Source organism: Chiloscyllium plagiosum, unplaced genomic scaffold, assembly GCF_037043375.1.
Source record: "Chiloscyllium plagiosum isolate Xiang-an unplaced genomic scaffold, Cpla_swu_hap1 HiC_scaffold_38, whole genome shotgun sequence".
Classification (NCBI taxonomy): domain Eukaryota; kingdom Metazoa; phylum Chordata; class Chondrichthyes; order Orectolobiformes; family Hemiscylliidae; genus Chiloscyllium; species Chiloscyllium plagiosum.
This window is the reverse complement of record NW_028270176.1, coordinates 18,908,984-18,926,942: the sequence shown is the minus strand read 5'-3', so window position 1 is coordinate 18,926,942 and position 17,959 is coordinate 18,908,984. Positions and strand designations below refer to the sequence as shown.

General features: G+C 49.6%; 1 protein-coding gene across 1 annotated transcript in view; it reads left to right on the top strand.

The window, feature by feature from the left end:
- LOC122547501 (IgGFc-binding protein-like) overlaps nt 1-17,959 on the top strand; it is a 159,684-nt gene that overhangs the window by 84,936 nt on the left and 56,789 nt on the right. Inside the window, 4 exon segments of the mRNA XM_087980826.1 lie at nt 5,911-6,509; nt 8,037-8,604; nt 13,864-14,462; nt 16,950-17,517. Of these exon segments, the coding sequence (XP_087836952.1) occupies nt 5,911-6,509; nt 8,037-8,604; nt 13,864-14,462; nt 16,950-17,517 (2,334 nt within the window).

The following is a 17,959-nucleotide window of genomic DNA, read 5'->3' as shown; positions in this document are numbered from 1 at the left end:
CCCAGGGATGTGCAGGTTCGGGTGGATTGGCCATGGGAAATTGTCCTATAGTGTCCAGGGATGTGCAGGTTAGGGTGGATTGGCCATGGGAAATTGTCCCATAGTGTCCAGGGATGTACAGGTTAGGGGGGATTGGCCATGGGAAATTGTCCCATATTGTCCAGGGATGTGCAGGTTAGGGTGGAGTGGCCATGGGAAATTGTCCCATAGTGTCCAGGGATGTGCAGGTTAGGGTGGATTGGCCATGGGAAATTGTCCCCTCGTGCCCAGAGATGTGCAGGTTAGGGTGGATTGGCCATGGGAAATTGTCCCATAGTGCCCAGGGATGTGCAGGTTAGGGTGGATTGGCCATGGGAAATTGTCCCATAGTGCCCAGGGATGTGCAGGTTAGGGTGGATTGGCCATGGGAAATTGTCCCATAGTGTCCAGGGATGTGCAGGTTAGGGTGGAGTGGCCATGGGAAACTGTCCCATATTGTCCAGGGATGTGCAGGTTAGGGTGGAGTGTCCATGGGAAATTGTCCCATCGTGTCCAGGGATGTGCAGGTTAGGGTGGATTGGCCATGGGAAATTGTCCCATAGTTCCCAGGGATGTGCAGGTTAGGGTGGATTGGCCATGGGAAATTGTCCCATAGTGTCCAGGGATATGCAGGTTAGGGTGGAGTGGCCATGGGAAATTGTCCCATATTGTCCAGGGATGTGCAGGTTAGGGTGGAGTGGCCATGGGACATTGTCCCATAGTGTCCAGGGATGTGCAGGTTAGGGTGGATTGGCCATGGGAAATTGTCCCATAGTGTCCAGGGATGTGCAGGTTAGGGTGGATTGGCCATGGGAAATTGTCCCATAGTGTCCAGGGATGTGCAGGTTCGGGTGGAGTGGCCATGGGAAATTGTCCCATATTGTCCAGGGATATGCAGGTTAGGGTGGAGTGTCCATGGGAAATTGTCCCATCGTGTCCAGTGATGTGCAGGTTAGGGTGGATTGGCCTTGGGAAATTGTCCCATAGTGTCCAGGGATGTGCAGGTTAGGGTGGAGTGGCCATGGGAAATTGTCCCATATTGTCCAGGGATGAGCAGGTTAGGGTGGATTGGCCATGGGAAATTGTCCCATATTGTCCAGGGATGAGCAGGTTAGGGTGCATTGGCCATGGGAAATTGTCCCATAGTGTCCAGTGATAGAACATAGAACATAGAACATAGAACATAGAACATTACAGCACAGTACAGGCCCTTGGCCCTCGATGTTGCGCCGCCCTGTCATACTAACCTGAAGCCCATCTAACCTACTCTATTCCATGTACGTCCATATGCCTGTCTAATGACGACTTAAATGCACTTAAACTTGGCGAATCTACCACCGTTGCAGGCAATGCATTCCATACTCTTACTACTCTCTGTGTAAAGAAACTACCTCTGACATCTGTCTTATACCTATCTCCCCTCACTTTAAAGTTGTGTCCCCTCGTGTTTGCCGTCCCCGTACTTGGAAAAAGCCTCTCTCTGTCCACCCTATCTAACCTCTGATTATCTTGTATGTCTCTATTAAGTCACCTCTCAACCTTCTTCTCTCTAACAAGAACAGCCTCAAGGCCCTCCGCCTCTCCTGGTAAGATAGACAATAGACAATAGGGGCAGGAGTAGGCCATTCAGCCCTTCGAGCCTGCACCGCCATTCAATATAATCATGGCTGATCATTCCTAATCAGTATCCTGGTCAGTGGAGTTGTGGATATTCCTTCCATACCAGGCAACTTCCTAATAAATCTCCTCTGCACCCTTTCCAAAGCTTCCACATCCTTCTTATAATGCGGTGACCAGAACTGTACACAATACCCCAAGTGTGGTCTTACCAGAGCTTTGTACAGCTGCAGCATGACCTCCTGGTTCCGGAACTCAATCCCACTATTAATAAAGGCAAAACACTGTATGCCTTCTTAACAACCCTGTCAATCTGGGTGGCAACTTTCAGGGATCTGTGTACTTCTCTGCTCATCTGCACTCCCAAGAAACATACCATTAGCCCAGTACTTTGCATTCTGATTACTCCGTCCAAAGTGTATCACCTCACACTTGTCCACATTAAACTCCATTTGCCACCTCTCAGCCCAGCTCTGCATCCTATCCATGTCTCTCTGCAACCTACTACATCCTTTGTCACTATCCACAACTCCACTGACCTTGATGTCGTCCGCAAATTTACTAACCCACCCTTCTAAGCCCACATCCAGGTCATTTATAAAGATGACGAATAGCAGTGGACCCAATACTGACCCTTGCGGTATATCTCTAGTAACTGGACACCAAGATGAACATGTTCCATTAACAACAACCCTCTGTTTTCTTTCAGCAAGCCAATTACTGATCCAAACTGCTATGTATCCCACAATCCCATTCCTCCACATTTTGTATTATAGCCTACTGTGGGGAACCTTATCGAACGCCTTGCACCACATCTATATACACCACATCAACCGGTTTACTCTCATCTACCTGTTTGGTCACTTTGTCAAAAAACTCAATAAGATTCGTTAGGCACGACCTACCCCTCACAAAACTGTGCTGACTGTCCCTGATCAGATTATTCTTTTCTCGATGGTTATAAATCCTATCTCTTATAACCTTTTCCAACACTTTACCAACAACTGAAGTGAGACTCACTGGTCTGTAATTACCAGGGCTGTCTCTACTACCCTTTTTGAACAAGGGAACCCCATTTGCTATCCTCCAGTCCTCAGGCACTATTCCTGTAGACAATGATGATTTGAAGATCAATGCCAAAGGCTCGGCAATCTCTTCCCTTGCTTCCCAGAGGATCCTCGGATAGATCCCATCCGGCCCAGGGGACTTGTCTATTTTCACACTCTGCAGTATTTCTAATTGCTCTTCCTTCTGAGCCTCAATCTCTTCTAGTCTTGATGCAAGTATCTCTGTATCTTCCTCGCCAACATTTTCATTTTCTATAGTGAACGCTGTCGAAAAATATTTATTTAGTGCTTCCCCTATCTCCTCTGACTCCACACACAACTTCCCACTATTATCCTTGATTGGCCCTAATTTAACTCTCGTCATTCCTTTATTCCTGACATACCTATGGAAAGACTTAGGGTTAACCCTGATCCTATCCACCAACAACTACTCATGTGCCCTCCTGGCTCTTCTGAGCTCTCCTTTTAGGTCTTTCCTGACTTCCTTGTAACCCTCAAGCTCCCTAACTGAGCTTTGACATTTTGTCCGAACATAAGCCGCCTTCTTCTTCTTGACCAGGGATTCCACTTCCTGAGTAAACCACGGCTCACGCGTTCTATATCTTCCTCCCTGCCTGACAGGTACATACGTATCTAGGACACACAAGAGCTTTTCCTTGATGTACAGGTTAGGGTGAATTGGCCATGGGAAATTGCACCAGATTGTCCCAGGGATGTGCAGGTTAGGGTGGATTCGCCATGGGAAATTACCCACAGTGTTAGGTTGCACAAGTCAGGGGGAAATGGGTCTGGGTGGGTTACTCTTCAGAGGGTAGTTGTGGAATTGTTGGGCCAAAGGGCCTGTTTCCATACTGCAGGGAATCTAATCAAACTAACCTTCCACCCATTGACCCCTCCCATCCCAGATATGATCTCCCGTCGGACAAAGATACAAAAGCTTAAACAAAGGGTGAATCGAAAGAGGTTCTTTAAGTCCATTAAAAGGAAAAGAATAACTAGGGAGAGAATAGGCCCCTCAAGCACCAAAGTGGACACGTATGTGTCGAAGAACAGGAGATGTATGAGGTCCTCAATCAATCTCTCTCCAGTGTGTTTACTGTAGAGAGAGACATGAGGAGTTGGAGACTTGGGGAAGGTTGTGGTGATACCTTGGGGCCAGTCCATATCACAGTAGAGATGGTGTCGGATGTATTAGAGTGTATGAAGGTGGATAAATCTCCTGGTCCTGACCAGCTACATCCATGAACATTGCAAGAGGCCGGAGAAGAAATTGTCGGGTTCTCTGGCTGATATTTTTGCCTCATCGTCAGCCACGGGTGAGGCCATGGAAGGCTGGAAGGTAGCGAATGTTGTGCCGTTATTCAAGAAGGGCTGCAAAGAAAATCCTGGGAACAATGGAGCAGTTATCCTAACATCTGTGTTGGGTTAGAAACTCGGGAAGATTCTGAGGGATCAGATATGCCTGCATTTGGAAAGATAGGGTCGGGTGAAGAGTAGTCAGCATGGTGTTGTGAGTGGGAGGTCATGCCTCACAAATGTGTTGGAGTTCTTTGATGAAGTGACCAGGAAGGTTGATGTGGGCAGGGTGGTAGATGTAGTGTTTCTGGATTTCAGTAAGGCCTTTAATAAGGTTTCACATGGTAGGCTGTTCAGGAAGGTTAGATCGCATGGATTACCGGGAGAGCTGGCAAATACGATCCATAATTGGCTTGGTGGTATGAAGCAGAGGGGACTAGTGGAAGGTTCCTATTCGGAATGGAGGCCTGTGATTAGGGGAGTTTCATGGTGAAAGGTAGAGCCTTAAGGAGTGTAGTGGAACAGAGGGATCTTGGAGTTCAGGTGCATGGTTCTCTGAAAGTGGAGTCATAGGTAGACAGGGCAGTGAACAAGGCTTTTGGCACACTGGCCCTCATCAGTCAGGGCACTGAGGGCAGAACTTGGCAAGTTATGTTGCAGTTGTACAGGACCTTGGTGAGGCCACACATGGAATATTGTGTTCAGTTTTGGTCACCTTGTAATAGCAAAAATGTTATTAAACTGGAAAGAGAGCAGGGGAAATTTACAAGGATGTTGCCAGGACTCAATGGTCTGAGTCATAGGGAGAGGTTGGACAAGCTGGGATTCTTTTCATTTGAGTGTGGGAGACTGACGGGGTGATCTTGTCGAAGGGTATAAGGTCATGATTGGCACTGAGAGGGTGAATGTGCTCAGTTTTTTTTTCCCAGCATCGGGGAATCAAGGCCGAGAGGGTGTCAGTTTCTGATGAGGGGGGAAAAGATAAAAGGGAACCTGAGGGGTAACTTTTTCACACAGAGGGTGGTACGCACATGGAATGAGCTGCCAGTGGAAGTGTTTGTGACTTGTACATTAACAACATATAATGGTGACTGAGGTACATAGGAAATGATACATCAAATCACAAATGAAAGAAAACATCTTGCAATCGTACAATAGAGACACTGATATCTGCTCTGTGTTTCCTGTTAACCAGCCAATCACTAACCCATTCCAATATTAAAAACCACACAACACCAGGTTATAGTCCAACAGGTTTAATTGGAAGCACACTAGCTTTCGGATCGACAATCACCTGATGAAGGAGCGACGCTCCAAAAGCTAGTGTGCTTCCAATTAAACCTGTTGGACTATAACCCGGATTCCTGAAGAAGGGCTTATGCCCGAAACGTCGATTCTCCTGCTCCTTGGATGCTGCCTGACCTGCTGCGCTTTTCCAGCAACACATTTTCAGCTATAACCCGGTGTTGTATGATTTTTAACTTTGTACAAACCAGTCCAACAACAGCATCTCCAAACCATTCCAATATGTTACCCACTGCAGTGTCAGCTTTATTTTCCCACAACCATCTTTGTTGTAACTGTCGATCGAACACTTTCTGGAATCTAAGTACAGGATCAGAGTCAGAGATTTGCTGAAGACAGCTTTCCCAAGCAGTGACCGGTCAGAATAGAGCAGTGTGACCTGATGGAACCTGAGCATTCTGCTCAGTACAGTCCATCCCATCCTGTCGGTTAGTGACAGGTCATTGGGAGAAGGATTGTCTCTGTGTTCAACGGCAGACAGTGAAACTGAACAGAGCAATGGATTGCTGCTTCCAATGGTTTCCCATCTGGGCACATTGTGGGGAAAGATTTCCCTTTTGGATCACTGACTGTAATTCCCCTGACACCGTGTCATTTTGTGTTTCAGAGATGCAGTGTCCACCACACAGTCACTACCAGACCTGCACTAGCGCCTGCCCAGCCACTTGCACTGATCCTAACGCGCTGTTGTTTTGCAACGAGCCGTGCGTGGAGGGCTGCAAGTGTGACCCGGGTTACTTCCTGAGCGGAGGTGTGTGTGTGACCTCCGCTGAGTGTGGCTGCTCCTTCCAAGGCCGTTACTACAGCAAAGGTGAGAGTGTCATCCTGACTGAGAGCTGCAGTCAGAAATGTAGCTGCCTCAACGCCAGTCTTGGCATCAGCTGTTCCGCTTTCAGCTGTGGGCACCATGAAGATTGCCGCCTGGTGAACGGGGTACGGGGCTGCTACCCCAGAGCACGTGGCACCTGCTTCGCCTCCGGTGACCCCCATTACACCAGCTTTGACAGCAAGAGGTTTGATTTCCAAGGCTCTTGTAAATACACCTTCAGTAAGTCGTGTGGAGAGGCCGGGAACCTGACCGCATTCAGTGTTGTTGTGGAGAACGATCATCGCGGATCCCAGGCTGTGACCTGGACACGTCTGGTTGAAGTTCAGGTGTATGGCCATCGGATCCAGGTGTCGAGGAGTCAAACGGGCAGCGTGCAGGTAAACACAAGGACAATGAGAGGAATTGACGCTGACAGCACAGAGAGAGGATGTTCGGCCCATCGTGGGTATCAGAGGGATTGTGTGGATCCTGAATGCCAGGGAATCACATTCCCAATTTCAGTCTCCCCGAGGTGTGCTCTCCAGAATCCCCCTTAAACAACATGCACCCCCATACTGACCGTGGGGTTTGTAACCCTCCCTCCTGTATTGACTCTCAATGACCCTCTGGCTCATTCATTATTCTGCTACAGGGAGTGTTAGAATCCCCACAAACAGAAAGAGGCCGTTCTGCCCATTGAGTGCGCACTGACCCTGGGAAAGGCATCCCACCCTGATCCATTGTGCCACAACACAATCCCAATAACCTGCATCTCTCATAGCTAAAACACCTGGCCTCAAATCACTGGGCACTACGGGACAATTTCCCACAGCCAATTCACCCTAACCTGCATGTCCCTGAGCACTAGGGACAATTTCCCATGGCCAATTCACCCTAACCTGCATGTCCCTGAGCACTAGGGATAATTTCCCATGGCCAATTCACCCTAACCTGCATGTTCCTGAGCACTAGGGACAATTTCCCATGGCCAATTCACCCTAACCTAGCCGCATAAAGTCAGTGGCTTCATGAGCAGGCCAGAGGATGGGAATCCTGCAGCGAGTAACTCCCCTCCTGACTCCCTCCAAAGCCTATCCCACTGTTGACAAGGCACAAGGCAGGAGGGTGAGGGAATACTCCACACTTGCCCTGAATGGTGTCAGCTCAAACTTCATTCGAGAAGGACAAAGCAGCCCCCATTCGATTATCGCCACATCCACAAACATCTCCTCCATCCACCACCGACATTCAGTAACAGCAGTGTGTACCATCCCCTGCCCCCCCCAGTGTGTACCAGCTACAAGATGCGCTGCAGAAACTCACCAAAGACCCTCAGGCAGCATCTTCCAAACCCACGACCACTTCCATCTAGAAAGACAAAGGGCAGCAGGTACATGGGGACACCGCCCCCTGCAAGTTCCCCTCCAAGCCCCTCACTGTCCCGACTTGGAAATATATCAGCTATTCCTTCCAGGGTCAGAATCCTGGGATTCCCTCCCTCAGGGGCATTGTGGGTCTACCCTACAGCACATGGACTGCAGCGGGTCAAGGAGGCAGCTCACCCCCACCTTCTCAAGGGGGGCAACTCAGGACGGAGCAATAAATGCTGGGCCCAGCCAGTGACCCTCCAGATCCAGTGAATGAATGAAAAGAAAGCACACATTGAGGCACATTCCTGACAGCGACAGTGAAGGTTTTGATGAAAGAGCGGTCCTGGTTTTCCCTGATGTATCGGGAGGGTGTCAATGCGGTTTGGAGAAATGGGTCCCTGGTGGAGGTGTTCCAGGAAGGGCAGAGTTCCGGGGGAATCCGAGAGCCATTTCTCCAGTTCCTGAGGGAGGGATATTGGGGGGAGGGGACAGTGATTTGTTGCTGTGTCTCCCCTATATCTGTCACAAGTCCAGCTTGTGTTTCTCTGTCGCCAGGTAAACGGAGAGAGTGTCAATTTGCCAGTGCGTTTAGAATCCGGGAAAGTCGATCTTTTCCAGAGCGGATCAGCGGCGGTGCTGGAGACGGAGTTTGGGCTCCGAGTGTCCTACGACTGGAGCCATTATGTGGTGGTGATGGTTCCCAGCCTGTATTCGGGCTCACTGTGCGGACTGTGTGGAAACTTCAACGGAGAGCCGGCAGACGACTTTGTGTCTCCCAACGGCACGGCGCTGTCTACAGCAGCAGTGTTCGGGAACAGCTGGAAAATCTCCGATCCCGAGGCGGTGTGCTCGGACGATCCAGGCTCGGTGATTGTGTGCAGTGACTCTGACCGCCGTCTCTTGAGCTCCGAAAGTTACTGCGGTGTTCTGAGCAACGTCAGTGGGCCATTCCACCAGTGCCATTCGGTGCTGAGCCCGATGGCTGCCCAGGAAAACTGCATCTTTGATCTGTGCGCCGTGGGAGTGAGCGGGGAGCTGCTGTGTCAGGCGATTGGATCGTACGCAGCAGAGTGTCAGAGACGGGGAGTGATGACCGGGGATTGGAGAAATGTCACTGGCTGCGGTAAGGACCAAAGTTGTCTTTGGGAGCCACTGGCCCCTGCTACAAATCACGGTCACTCCGAGCTCGTGGTCACTGCCTTTGGCCGTTTCCATGGGGACATGGCAGGAGGTGGCCACTCAGCCCGTCATCAGGGAGGCAGCTCACGGCTGATCTGATTGCTGCACGTTCCTGCTAGCCCACTCCCTGATAACCTTTCAGCACTGGGTTTAGCATGAATCTAACCGCCTCTGCCTTAAACATATTCAGGGACTCTGCTCCCTGAGAGTGTGTGTACAGCCCAGTCCGTTACACAAATCGGGGCAGCAATGTGGCTCAGTGGTTAGCACTGCTACCCACACAGCACCAGGGACCCCGGTTCGATCCCACCCCACGGGGGACTGTCTGTGTGGAGTTTGCACGATCTCCCCATGTCTGCGGGGGTTTCCTCCGAGTGGTCCGGTTTCCTCCTACAGTCCAAAGATGTGCAGGTTAGGGTGGATTGGCCATGGGAAATTGTCCCATAATGTCCCAGGGATGTGCAGGTTAGGGTGGATTGGCCATGGGAAATTGTCCCACAATGTCCCAGGGATGTGCAGGTTAGGGTCGATTAGTCGTGGGAAAATGTCCCATAGTGTCCAGGGATGTGCAGGTTAGGGGGGATTGGCCATGCTAAATCCTCTGCCAGATTAACCACCTTCAAATAGACCACATCACCAGGGATAAATTACCCTCCACATCCATATACGCCACATCAACCGGTTTACTCTCATCTACCTGTTTGGTCACTTTGTCAAAAAACTCAATAAGATTCGTGAGGCACGACCTTCCCTTCACAAAACTGTGCTGACTGTCCCTGATCAGATTATTCTTTTCTCGATGGTTATAAATCCTATCTCTTATAACCTTTTCCAACACTTTACCAACAACTGAAGTGAGACTCACTGGTCTGTAATTACCAGGTTTGTCTCTACTACCCTTTTTGAACAAGGGAACCACATTTGCTATCCTCCAGTCCTCAGGCACTATTCCTGTAGACAATGATGATTTGAAGATCAATGCCAAAGGCTCGGTAATCTCTTCCCTTGCTTCCCAGAGGATCCTCGGATAGATCCCATCCGGCCCAGGGGACTTGTCTATTTTCACACTCTGCAGTATTTCTAATTGCTCTTCCTTCTGAACCTCAATCTCTTCTAGTCTTGATGCAAGTATCTCTGTATCTTCCTCGCCAACATTTTCATTTTCTATAGTGAACGCTGTCGAAAAATATTTATTTAGTGCTTCCCCTATCTCCTCTGACTCCACACACAACTTCCCACTATTATCCTTGATTGGCCCTAATTTAACTCTCGTCATTCCTTTATTCCTGACATACCTATGGAAAGACTTAGGGCTAACCCTGATCGTATCCGCAAACAACTACTCATGTCCCCCACTGGCTCTTCTGAGCTCTCCTTTTAGGTCTTTCCTGACTTCCTTGTAACCCTCAAGCTCCCTAACTGAGCTTTCACATTTTATCCGAACATAAGCCGCCTTCTTCTTCTTGACCATGGATTCCACTTCCTCAGTAAACCACGGCTCACGCGTTCTATATCTTCCTCCCTGCCTGACAGGTACATACTTATCTAGGACACACAGGAGCTTTTCCTTGATGTACAGGTTAGAGTTGAATGGCCATGGGAAATTGTCCCATAGTGTCCAGGGATGTGCAGGTTAGGGTGGGTTGGCCATGGGAAATTGTCCAATAGTGTCCCAGGGATGTGCAGGTTAGGGTGAATTGGCCATGGGAAATTGTCCCATAGTGTCTCGGGATGTGTAGGATAGGGTGGATTAGCCATGGGAAATTGTCCCATAGTGCCCAGGGATGTGCAGGTTAGGGTGAATTGGCCGTGGGAAATTGTCCCATAGTGCGCAGGGGTGTGCAGGTTAGGGTGAATTGGCCATGGGAAATTGTCCCATAGTGTCCCAGGGATGTGCAGGTTAGGGTGGCTTGGCCATGGGAAATTGTCCCATAGTGCCCAGGGATGTGCAGGTTAGGGGGAATTGGCCATGGGAAATTGTCCCATAGTGCCCAGGGATGTGCAGTTTAGCGTGAATTGGCCATGGGAAATTGTCCCATAATGTCCAGGGATGTTTAGGTTAGGGTGAATTGGCCATGGGAAATTGTCCCATAGTGCCCAGGGATGTGCAGGTTAGGGTGAATTGGCCATGGGAAATTGTCCCATAGTGTCTAGGGATGTGTAGGTTTTGGTGGATTCGCCATGGGAAATTGTCCCATAGTGTCCAGGGATGTGCAGGTTAGGGTGGGTTGGCCATGGGAAATTGTCCAATAGTGTCCCAGGGATGTGCAGGTTAGGGTGAATTGGCCATGGGAAATTGTCCCATAGTGTCTAGGGATGTGTAGGATAGGGTGGATTAGCCATGGGAAATTGTCCCATAGTGCCCAGGGATGTGCAGGTTAGGGTGAATTGGCCGTGGGAAATTGTCCCATAGTGCGCAGGGGTTTGCAGGTTAGGGTGAATTGGCCATGGGAAATTGTCCCATCGTGTCCCAGGGATGTGCAGGTTAGGGTGGCTTGGCCATGGGAAATTGTCCCATAGTGCCCAGGGATGTGCAGGTTAGGGGGAATTGGCCATGGGAAATTGTCCCATAGTGCCCAGGGATGTGCAGTTTAGCGTGAATTGGCCATGGGAAATTGTCCCATAATGTCCAGGGATGTTTAGGTTAGGGTGAATTGGCCATGGGAAATTGTCCCATAGTGCCCAGGGATGTGCAGGTTAGGGTGAATTGGCCATGGGAAATTGTCCCATAGTGTCTAGGGATGTGTAGGTTTTGGTGGATTCGCCATGGGAAATTGTCCCATAGTGCCCAGGGATGTGCAGGTTAGGGTGCCTTGGCCATGGGAAATTGTCCCATAGTGTCCCAGGGATATGCAGGTTAGGGTGGATTGGCCGTAGGAGATTGTCCCATAGTGTCCAGGGATGTTTAGGTTAGGGTGGGTTGGCCATGGGAAATTGTCCCATAGTGCACAGGGATGTACAGGTTAGGGGGGATTGGCCATGGGAAATTGTCCCATAGTCTCTCGGGATGTGCAGGTTAGGGTGTATGGCCATGGGAAATTGTCCCATAGTGTCCAGGGATGTGGAGGTTAGAGTGGATTGGCCATGGGAAATTATCCCATAGTGCCCAGTAATGTGTAGGTTAGGGTGAATTGGCCATGGGAAATTGTCCCATAGTGCCCAGGGATGTGTAGGTTCGGGTGAATTGGCCATGCTAATTTACCCACAGTGTTAGGTTGCACAAGTCAGGGGGAAATGGGTCTGAGTGGGTTACTCTTCAGAGGGTAGTTGTGGAATTGTTGGGCCAAAGGGCCTGTTTCCATACTGCAGGGAATCTAATCAAACTAACCTTCCACCCATTGACCCCTCCCATCCCAGATATGCTCTCCCGTCGGACAAAGATACAAAAGCTTAAACAAAGGGTGAATCGAAAGAGGTTCTTTAAGTCCATTAAAAGGAAAAGAATAACTAGGGAGAGAATAGGCCCCTCAAGCACCAAAGTGGACACGTCTGTGTCGAAGAACAGGAGATGTGTGAGGTCCTCAATCAATCTTTCTCCAGTGTCTTTACTGTAGAGAGAGACATGAGGAGTTGGAGACTTGGGGAAGGTTGTGGTGATACCTTGGGGCCAGTCCATATCACAGTAGAGATGGTGTCGGATGTATTAGAGTGTATGAAGGTGGATAAATCTCCTGGTCCTGACCAGCTACATCCATGAACATTGCAAGAGGCTGGAGGAGAAATTGTCGGGTTCTCTGGCTGATATTTTTGCCTCATCGTCAGCCACGGGTGAGGCCATGGAAGGCTGGAAGGTAGCGAATGTTGTGCCGTTATTCAAGAAGGGCTGCAAAGAAAATCCTGGGAACAATGGAGCAGTTATCCTAACATCTGTGTTGGGTAAGAAACTTGGGAAGATTCTGAGGGATCAGATATGCCTGCATTTGGAAAGATAGGGTCGGGTGAGGAGTAGTCAGCATGGTGTTGTGAGTGGGAGGTCATGCCTCACAAATGTGTTGGAGTTCTTTGCTGAAGTGACCAGGAAGGTTGATGAGGGCAGGGTGGTAGATGTAGTGTATATGGATTTCAGTAAGGCCTGTAATAAGGTTTCTGAGTTATAGGGAGAGGTTGGACAAGCTGGGATTCTTTTCATTTGAGTGTGGGAGACTGACGGGGTGATCTTGTCGAAGGGTATAAGGTCATGATTGGCACTGAGAGGGTGAATGCGCTGTTTTTTTTCCCAGCAACAGGGAATCAAGGACTAGAGGGTGTCAGTTTCTGATGAGGGGGGAAAGGATAAAAGGGAACCTGAGGGGTAACTTTTTCACACAGAGGGTGGTACGCACATGGAATGAGCTGCCATCGGATGTGTTTGTGGCTTGTACATTAACAACAGAGAATGGTGACTGAGGTACATAGGAAATGATACATCAAATCACAAATGAAAGAAAACATCTTGCAATCGTACAATAGAGCCACTGATATCTGCTCTGTGTTTCCTGTTAATCAGCCAATCACTAACCCATTCCAATATTAAAAACCACACAACACCAGGTTATAGTCCAACAGGTTTAATTGGAAGCACACTAGCTTTCGGAGCGACAATCACCTGATGAAGGAGCGACGCTCCGAAAGCTAATGTGCTTCCAATTAAACCTGTTGGACTATAACCCGGATTCCTGAAGAAGGGCTTATGCCCGAAATGTCGATTCTCCTGCTCCTTGGATGCTGCCTGACCTGCTGCGCTTTTCCAGCAACACATTTTCGGCTATAACCCGGTGTTGTATGATTTTTAACTGTGTACAAACCAGTCCAACAACAGCATCTCCAAACCATTCCAATATGTTACCCACTACAGTGTCAGCTTTATTTTCCCACAACCATCTTTGTTGTAACTGTCGATCGAACACTTTCTGGAATCTAAGTACAGGATCAGAGTCAGAGATTTGCTGAAGACAGCTTTCCCAAGCAGTGACCGGTCAGAATAGAGCAGTGTGACCTGATGGAACCTGAGCATTCTGCTCAGTACAGTCCATCCCATCCTGTCGGTTAGTGACAGGTCATTGGGATAAGGATTGTCTCTGTGTTCAACGGCAGACAGTGAAACTGAACAGAGCAATGGATTGCTGCTTCCAATGGTTTCCCATCTGGGCACATTGTGGGGAAAGATTTCCCTTTTGGATCACTGACTGTAATTCCCCTGACACCGTGTCATTTTGTGTTTCAGAGATGCAGTGTCCACCACACAGTCACTACCAGACCTGCACTAGCGCCTGCCCAGCCACTTGCACTGATCCTAATGCGCTGTTGTTTTGCAACGAGCCGTGCGTGGAGGGCTGCAAGTGTGACCCGGGTTACTTCCTGAGCGGAAGTGTGTGTGTGACCTCTGCTGAGTGTGGCTGCTCCTTCCAAGGTCGTTACTACAGCAAAGGTGAGAGTGTCATCCTGACTGAGAGCTGCAGTCAGAAATGTAGCTGCCTCAACGCCAGTGTTGGCATCAGCTGTTCCGCTTTCAGCTGTGGGCACCATGAAGATTGCCGCCTGGTGAACGGGGTACGGGGCTGCTACCCCAGAGCACGTGGCACCTGCTTCGCCTCCGGTGACCCCCATTACACCAGCTTTGACAGCAAGAGGTTTGATTTCCAAGGCTCTTGTAAATACACCTTCAGTAAGTCGTGTGGAGAGGCCGGGAACCTGACCGCATTCAGTGTTGATGTGGAGAACGATCATCGCGGATCCCAGGCTGTGACCTGGACACGTCTGGTTGAAGTTCAGGTGTATGGCCATCGGATCCAGGTGTCGAGGAGTCAAACGGGCAGCGTGCAGGTAAACACAAGGATATAGACATAGAACATAGAACAGTACAGCACAGAACAGGCCCTTCAGCCCACGATGTTGTGCCGACCACTGATCCTCATGTAGGGTAAACCTAATGTACGAACCCTCAAATGTCTGTGACCGTATGCATGTCCAACAGTCTCTTAAATGTCCCCAATGATCCTGCCTCCACAACTGCTGCTGGCAACGCATTCCATGCTCTCACAACTCTCTGTATAAAGAACCCGCCTCTGACATCCCCTCTATACTTTCCGCCAAACAGCTTAAAACTATGACCCCTCGTGTTAATCATTTCTGCCCTGGGAAATAGTCTCTGGCCATCAACTCTATCGATACCTCTCATTATCTTGTAAAACTCAATGAGGTCTCCTCTCTTCCTTCTCTTTTCCAATGAAAAAGTCCGAGCTCAGTCAACCTCTCTTCATAAGATTAGCCCTCCAGTCCAGGCAGCATCCTGGTAAACCTCCTCTGAACCCTCTCTAAAGCATCCTCATCTTTCCTATAATAGGGCGACCAGAACTGGACGCAGTATTCCAAGTGCAGTCTAACCAAAGTTTTATAGAGCTGCAACAAGATCTCATGACTCTTAAACTCAATCCCCCTGTTAATGAAAGCCAAAACACCATATACTTTCTTAACAACCCTGTCCACTTGGGCGGCCATTTTAAGGGATCTATGTACCTGCACACCAAGATCCCTCTGTTCCTCCACACTGCCAAGAATCCTATCCTTAATCCTGTACTCAGCTTTCAAGTTCGACCTTCCAAAATGCATCACCTCGCATTTATCCAGGTTGAACTCCATCTGCCACCTCTCAGTCCATCTCTGCATCCTGTCAATGTCCCGCTGCAGCCTACAACAGCCCTCTGTACTGTCAACGACACCTCCAACCTTTGTGTCATCTGCAAACTTGCTGACCCATCCTTCAATCCCCTCATCCAAGTCATTAATAAAAATTACAAACAGTAGAGGCCCAAGGACAGAGCCCTGTGGAACACCACTCACCACAGACTTCCAGGCAGAATATTTTCCTTCTACTACCACTCGCTGTCTTCTGTTGGCCAGCCAATTCTGTATCCAGACAGCTACGTTCCCCCGTATCCCATTCCTCCTGGCTTTCTGAATGAGCCTAGCATGGGGAACCTTATCAAATGTCTTGCTGAAGTCCATATAAACCACATCCACAGCTCGACCCTCATCAACGTTTCTAGTCACATCCTCAAAGAAGTCGATAAGGTTTGTGAGGCATGACCTGCCCCTCACAAAGCCGTGTTGACTGCATTTAATCAAGCCATGCTCTTCCAGATGATCATAAATCCTATCACTCAGAATCCTTTCTAACACCTTGCAGACGACAGACGTGAGACTGACTGGTCTGTAATTGCCGGGGATTTCCCTATTTCCTTCCTTGAAGAGAGGAATTACATTTGCCTCTCTCCAGTCCTCAGGTACGACTCCAGTGGAGAGCGAGGATGCAAAGATCTTCGCAAGTGGCGAAGCAATCACATTTCTCACTTCCCAAAGCAGCCGAGAACAAATCTGGTCTGGGCCTGGCGACTTGTCAATCTTAATGTTTGACAAACTTTTCAGCACATCAGCTTCCTCAATCTCTATCCATTCCAGCATGCACATCTGCTCCTCAATGGTTTCATTCACTACAAAGTTCATTTCTTTCATAAAGACAGAAGCAAAAAACTCTTTTAGGGCTTCCCCTACCTCCTCAGACTCGATACACAAGTTCCCTATGCTATCCCCGATCGGCCCTACTCTTTCTTTGATCATTCTCTTATTCCTCACATACGTGTAAAATGCCTTTGGATTCTCTCTAATCCTTCTTGCCGATTCTCTCCTCAGACCATTTTTGAGCTCCTTCCTCGCCTGCCTGTAATCCTGTAGAGCTGAGCTTGACCCTAGATTCCTCCACCTTATGTAAGTTACCTTCTTCCTTTTGATGAGAAGCTCCTCCACTCTCGTCATCCAAGGTTTCTTTATCTTACCCCTTCTTGCCTGTCTCAGAGGGACATATTTATTCATCACTCGCAACAACTGTTCCTTAAACAGTCTCCACATGTCTACAGTGCCTTTACCATGGAACAATTGCTCCCAGTCCATGCTTCCCAACTCAATGGGGGCAACTAAGGACGGGGCAATAAATGCTGGGCCCAGCCAGTGGCCCCCCACATCCTGAGAATGAATGAAAAGAAAGCACACATTGAGGCACATTCCTGACAGCGACAGTGAAGGTTTTGATGAAAGAGCGGTCCTGATTTTCCCTGATGTATCGGGAGGGTGTCAATGCGGTTTGGAGAAATGGGTCCCCGGTGGAGGTGTTCCAGGAAGGGCAGAGTTCCGGGGGAATCCGAGAGCCAATTCTCCTGTTCCTGAGGGAGGGATATTGGGGGGAGGGGACAGTGATTTGTTGCTGTGTCCCCCCTATATCTGTCACAAGTCCAGCTTGTGTTTCTCTGTCGCCAGGTAAACGGAGAGAGTGTCAATTTGCCAGTGCGTTTAGAATCCGGGAAAGTCGATCTTTTCCATAGCGGATCAGCGGCGGTGCTGGAGACGGAGTTTGGGCTCCGAGTGTCCTACGACTGGAGCCATTATGTGGTGGTGATGGTTCCCAGCCTGTATTCGGGCTCACTGTGCGGACTGTGTGGAAACTTCAACGGAGAGCCGGCAGACGATTTTGTGTCTCCCAACGGCACGGCGCTGTCTACAGCAGCAGTGTTCGGGAACAGCTGGAAAATCTCCGATCCCGAGGCGGTGTGCTCGGACGATCCGGGCTCGGTGATTGTGTGCAGTGACTCTGACCGCCGTCTCTTGAGCTCCGAAAGTTACTGCGGTGTTCTGAGCAACGTCAGTGGGCCATTCCACCAGTGCCATTCGGTGCTGAGCCCGATGGCTGCCCAGGAAAACTGCATCTTTGATCTGTGTGCCGTGGGAGTGAGCGGGGAGCTGCTGTGTCAGGCGATTGGATCGTACGCAGCAGAGTGTCAGAGACGGGGAGTGATGACCGGGGATTGGAGAAATGTCACTGGCTGCGGTAAGGACCAAAGTTGTCTTTGGGAGCCACTGGCCCCTGCTACAAATCACGGTCACTTCGAGCTCGTGGTCACTGCCTTTGGCCGTTTCCATGGGGACATGGCAGGAGGTGGCCACTCAGCCCGTCATCAGGGAGGCAGCTCACGGCTGATCTGATTGCTCCACGTTCCTGCTAGCCCACTCCCTGATAACCTTTCAGCACTGGGTTTAGCATGAATCTAACCCCCTCTGCCTTAAACATATTCAGGGACTCTGCTCCCTGAGAGGGTGTGTACAGCCCAGTCTGTTACACAAATCGGGGCAGCAATGTGGCTCAGTGGTTCGCACTGCTACCCCCACAGCGCCAGGGGCCCCGGTTCGATCCCACCCCACGGGGGACTGTCTGTGTGGAGCTTGCACGATCTCCCCATGTCTGCGTGGGTTTCGTCCGGGTGCTCCAGTTT